Genomic DNA, 6,000 nt, shown 5'->3' on the forward strand with positions numbered 1-6,000 from the left:
GATGAGGGGTAAAGGGATCAATACCAATTTAAAATTTATAATTTACAGTTTGATGATTTAAAGTCTCACACAACCCGTCGAAAGGGGAGGGGGCAGCTGCTTCCAAATAGAGCACATTTCATTCATAATGTTGTAAATCCAAGCCCATTATGTATTCATGATTTGAATCCTGGGTTGTGCGAAATCCCAGAAATACACCTTAGACAAAGTGAATCTGTGAACTAAGGTGTAGGTCTATTAGGTTACGTTGTGGTGATCCTCGAGTTGGGGGACTTGTGTTCATACTGGAGTGCAAAATTAAAACCAATGGAAGATGGATAAGAAAAGTTCAAAGTCATCAGGTCCTCAGTTTAGAAAAAAGAGAAAAGAAGAGGAGGAGAAACGAGCAAAAGATACAGGTAAGCAGATGTGTCATTGGATAATGGCAGGTCATCCTGAAACAATCAGAATCAGAATACTTTATTAATCTTTAAGGAAATTATGTGGGTTACAGTTGCTCCAAGAAGAAATGGTAAAAATAGTAACAGTAACAGACTAGTAAAGGGGGGGGGCAGAGGGAGTGTTCGCCCAGGGCGCCAAACAGGCTAGGACCGCCACTGGTGGGTGCTATGATGTTACTGATAGTGAACTTTATTTTATTCATAAGGTTAGTTAGTAGAGTTGCCAACTCCTTAAAAAATAGAATGGTCCCTCATTCAGAGAAAATATTACATGTTTCGTATTGAGGTGAGAAGAGACGCAGTTTGTCCCGTACTTTAGCTATAATGAAAAAAAGACACAAAGCTGGAGTTATTCTGTCTTTACGCTGCACAGCTGCCTCTTCTTCTCTCATTCTCTCCCCTCCCTCTCCTGTTCCTACTTCAGTCATGAAACTGATCAATGATCAGTTGATTGGTTTTTCTCTCTTGTTTGTTTATCGCCCACTTTGCGCCAGAAAGAGGAAACCAGCGGATGTCACGCTAAACAACAGCAGCACGTTTAAGCTTGATCAGCTGTTGTTAGAATTTACTTAATATTAATTTCTAGTATCAGCTGATGTTTGCTGGAGCCACAGCTGTAAAAGCTGCTGGTCCTGATATCGGTTTGGATATGTGGTGAGAGGGAAACATGAAGATGAAACCAGGAGATGTCCTTACTGAATCATCAGAGCTGAACAGGTGATGGAGAAACAGGTTTACCTTTTAGGTGACATGAATGAGTTGAAGTTATGAACTGTTTCTGAGAGACAAATAACACCAGGATCCTTTTCTATGTAGCTGACAGCTGGTAACTGTGCAGGGGCGGGTCTAGCAAAGTGATGCCAGGGGGCCAGGTAGGGCATTAACAGGGAAAGGGGGGGACAAGGAAATACTTTTCTTTCTTATTCTCATTTAAAAGGTCTAGCTTTATTAAATAATTATCTGAATCTTGCGAATAAAGTTTTTATCTGACGTAAAATGTATAGAAATCATACATATACCAAAAAGACCGTGTACATCACTGTCACAAAGGCGTTTGTTTTCATTCAAAGGCTTTATAGCTTTAATACATGGTGGGCCGGTCTGTAGTCAAAATGCCCGATTTTTTGTCCCAGTCCAGCCTGCAGGTTAATACTGGCAGTGTCACCATGCCAGCTGACTGTATTTCATCATCAGCCAGTGTTGTTCTTTATACATCAATATTACCAAAGTTTACCATAAGGCAGCATAGAAAGTATTTACTTGCTTTCAGGTTTTATTCAAATGTTAGTCTTTTCATTTGTTTCCCCACTTTTTTCCTGTTTCAAAATCAAACACCAGTTTGTGAGAAGATTATCTTCTTTTTTTAATAGACAGATAAAGTTTTGCATTGGCTAATTTGCCAATTGTATGTTAAAAATGTTCGTATTTTAATATTCAAAAATGTTTTTGCCCAAAACATATGTGCACTATATGTCAGTAAAAATACTATGCAAATATTGCTGTCCTTGAATGCTGAATAAACACTGACAAAGCACTGATTGTATCTCTTGTACTTTATCAACGCAATATCTAAAAACTTTGCACCGTAGTGGTTAAAATCTCATTCTAATAAGAGTCAAAAGCATATTTGGTTATTAGGTTTATAGGGTTATTGAATTATGGTTAACGGTTGGTACAATTCTTTTTTTTAACATTATCTGCCAATCACATCTGCCACCCTTCTCCAAATCTGTGCCCCTACCTGGCCCCCCAACAAAAATTTTCTAGACATGCCACTGACTGCTGACTACAGAATGTTGAGAAATGAGGGATGAAGTGTGAGAAAATGTCAAACTGTGCGAATGATTTTTATTGATCGTAGTATAGGAACTAGCCACTGCAGATTTTTGTGTTCAGTTGTCGGCTCAGTTATTTGTTAGAAAATATAATAACACCACCCGTTACTACAAAACATATAATCAAAGTAGGCTATACAGAAAAGCACAGGGCGTGGCTGTAGTAGTTTAAATTGGCAAGATATGATGGACCATGACCACATGGACTCATTTTCCTCAAATGTTCACAAGAGTAGTTCAGCCAATCATTTGCAAATGTATGCATGTGGTTAAGTAAACAATATGTGCAGGACTGTCTACTGTTCTATTTCCAGCACACCTGTAATGTGACTTGCATTTCCTCAGTGGGAAAATAATGCAAATATAAGTGTTCAGAGACATGATCGGTCAACAGCATCTTGTAGCTAAGTGATAGGGTCCTATTGGTCATAGTTCAGAGATCACAAATGTGAATCTTCTGTTGTCAGATGAATTAAATATAATAAATATGGACAATATTTAATCTCTGGAATGAGAGGATTATTTATTAAATATTTGTTATTCCTGTTATTACAAATTTAAGAGAAACCAATATGGTCAACGACTGAAATTAAACCAGAAAATCAAGCTGTAAATCAATCTATTACCAATTATTCTTACTCTTACAATTAATTGCAATAAAAAAAAATAGGAATGAAAGCTCGATCTACCTATTCTACGGCTTTCTATCTAAACCTGTCAACGAGGGGTACATCCCATATGTCTCATAGGAAGGTGGTGGAGCAGATTCAGGGGCAGCTGGATTTTGTAGAAAGCTCATCCCCCCTGACATGTAAGCATTTGGAAATTCATCAAATCCACTGGTCAAAAAGTCAGATGACTGCTGATTATCAGACCCCTCTAAAGCAGGCAGGATGACTATGGGGAACTTGACTTCTGGGTCTGAAGCATACTTCACATCCAGATAGACCTGTGGTGGAAAAAGAGTCAAGATTACCATGCAGTAGAAAGACATAAAAGTGAAGCCAGATAGGCCTACTCACCCGGAGTCTGTACTCTACTTTGATGATGTTGCAGTTTAGGATTGAGGTGGCCACGGTGGAAGGGACGGTGATGATCCTGGTGACAGTCTGACCTGCAGAGTGTGGGATGGCTTCACCCTCCTCCTTCAGGATGTCTTTTGTTTCAACTTTCCTTTTCCTGTTTGCAAAGTAGCTGTATTTCCTGTACAGACAGTACTTGGGCTTAATGTCACGAGAGGATTTGTTCTGAAGTGAAGCCATGACCTTTATGCCTTCTCCTGGATATAACAACAAGAACAGGTTATACATGAGTGTTACGCTCTGTTTGCCATGAATTTACAAATAATCAAAACACTGGTTACAGAAATATGAAACTTTTAAGTTGCGGGTGTCACTATTGCAAAATCAATGACTTGCATTAATTCCACACAGAAGAGAAATGCATTTCATTATATGAGTGTAAAGTTTGACAGCAGTACTACAAGGAGAGGACGGTTTGCAAAGTCCACATATGGGCGATATCTGTTATGATATATTATCTACCTCGACTATAGGCTAATGGTCATAATAAAATAAACCCCCTAAATGTACTGAATGGAGCAGAGGTGCCTCAAACATGTGTCTTCTTTTGAATTTGAGGTCATTTACCAAGATTACATTTGGACATTTTCTGGTATGCGTTTAGGAGTGAAGTATTTACATCATATTTACATCCCAGTCTTTACTTCCATGGCCTGTGACCTACATTAGATATCATCTTATCTTTAGACCATAAAAATGTTCCATGAGCAAATGGACCTTGAGCTGCACATGTTTCAGCTATGAGATGAATTTCAATGTGTTCTACTGCCATTTTCTATTGTAATCCACTATTAGAATAACGTGCAGATTGACTGTATGGTTCAGTAATGGTTTAAATTACCTTGGCAGAAGCCTGTTTTTGCAATGCTTACATCCATGGCCACAGATCCCGATGAGAAGAGCTTCATTTTCTTATCAATCATATTTTGCTGTGGGGTCTAACATAAAAACCGGGTGAAATTTAGAAAATCTGTGTATGAGTGTATGCATGTGTGTATTTGTTCAACAACAATGTAAGGGTACCATCAGCACTGGATCAGTGTTTCTCTTTTGGATGAGTGTGAACTCTGCCTTTGCTTTGCTGTCCATTCTCATCGACCGGTTCAGATTTGCCTCGACTGTGTACAAAATCTTTCCACATGAGCTCTTGAAGGAGGACGGCAGGTCTCTGTAAGATGTGGCAACAAAAGGTGCAATGAAACTTAAATGAAAGGATATTGTTTTAGAAAACAAGAAACGTGTTTGAATATGTTTATATGGAACACCGATGGCAATAATTTTGTTCAGAAGAAAACTCACTGCGCTGGAATCTGAAAGGTGAATGGGTAGACATGGCAGCCGGCGGAAAGAACATTTTTGCCTAAGGAACAATGAATTAGTCAGATAGCATGTTTTTTTTTTTAATGTCTGATTAAAGGAAGGTTTGTAAATTTGTCTCTGTGACTACTGTTTTTAGAAGGCCTGCTTGAAATTACAGAAAGAGAAGAGCAGGAAAATGTTATTCCTGCTATTATTGCTGCCATCAGCACGAACTGGTCAAGATTGTACTAACATCTTGTTAAAAATTCATTAAATGTTTAAATTTAAAAAAAAAATGTATAAAGTGCAGAAAGTTTAGATTTATTGAGGATTTAGATTTCCTTACTAGTTAAAAGGCAATTTTTGTGTAAATGATCATTCAAATAAAAGCTTTTCTGAGAACAGTAGCAGATTAATTAAACATACCACCATTTAAAATGATTACAGCATTGTGCTAAATTGAAAGACATTAGCTTACCCATAGATTCCTGAATGACAAACTGCTTGATGCTGAAGTACTTCTCTTTGCTTTGGTAAGTCACGATTGTTTTCCCATGATTTTCAGTCCATAACACCTGAGCTTTTCCCTTCAGCTTTACAAAGAGTGACTGTACTTCGCACTCATTAGTTAATTCAAATGTAACTTGTCCCATGAGATAATCACCACTACTGAAAGTGTTGCTTTTGTTTAGGGGATTGTATCCCACTGTAAAGTTCTTAACACTACTCGACATAGTACACTGTTCAAAGCTGAAAGCACAGTAAATGCCAGATAAGCACGAGGAGAGAGGTTTTATATGTCATGAGGAGGGTTTGTAGGTGCACGTACAAAGAGTTTTGATAATGATTAAACCACAAGGCCCTAAAGTATTCATGTTTATTGGTAAGAAACATTGTAAATGTCTGCTAGAGTAAATAAATCTTGTGTAAATAAAATGTATAGGCATGGTGCTTCTATAAATTAATGAAATGACCGAACACTAACCTCGTACTACTGTGTGTGTAGGTGCAAACAGCATTTCGGACAGTATAATCTATGCAATCACATGATATTGCTGACAGACCTGTTTTGGGTGTGACTTGCATGGATCATGCAGTTAAACACTGGAAATGTTGAGTGTTTACTTAAAGGAGAGTGCATCCACACACCAGTGTGTCTAAAGGTAAGGTTATATAAAAAAGTCCTCATTAATTATTCTGTGGTCGTAGCCCATTGGCCAAATCTGGCCCATTGTGTTCTCATGCACACCTGTCGGCCAGTCAGGTTTCTGTTCATCAGCCACTCCAGCTACACACTTTCACAGCTGTAAAAGTAGACATATTACCCATTTAACTAATTATCAT

The 6,000-nt window shown here is 38.0% G+C and overlaps 1 protein-coding gene across 1 annotated transcript; it reads right to left on the reverse strand.

The window, feature by feature from the left end:
* Positions 1 to 2,715: 2,715 nt before the first annotated feature.
* On the reverse strand, positions 2,716 to 5,400 carry LOC100705000 (arrestin domain-containing protein 3). Its single transcript, XM_003456069.5, has 6 exons — positions 5,135 to 5,400; positions 4,657 to 4,717; positions 4,381 to 4,525; positions 4,199 to 4,295; positions 3,298 to 3,554; positions 2,716 to 3,224 (listed from the first exon to the last, which is right to left on the reverse strand). Exons 1-6 carry the CDS (start codon positions 5,388 to 5,390, stop codon positions 2,970 to 2,972), a joined length of 1,071 nt encoding a protein of 356 aa, XP_003456117.1. The 5' UTR covers positions 5,391 to 5,400; the 3' UTR covers positions 2,716 to 2,969.
* Between the last annotated feature and the right edge of the window lie 600 nt (positions 5,401 to 6,000).

Source organism: Oreochromis niloticus, linkage group LG12, assembly GCF_001858045.2.
Source record: "Oreochromis niloticus isolate F11D_XX linkage group LG12, O_niloticus_UMD_NMBU, whole genome shotgun sequence".
Classification (NCBI taxonomy): Eukaryota; Metazoa; Chordata; class Actinopteri; order Cichliformes; family Cichlidae; genus Oreochromis; species Oreochromis niloticus.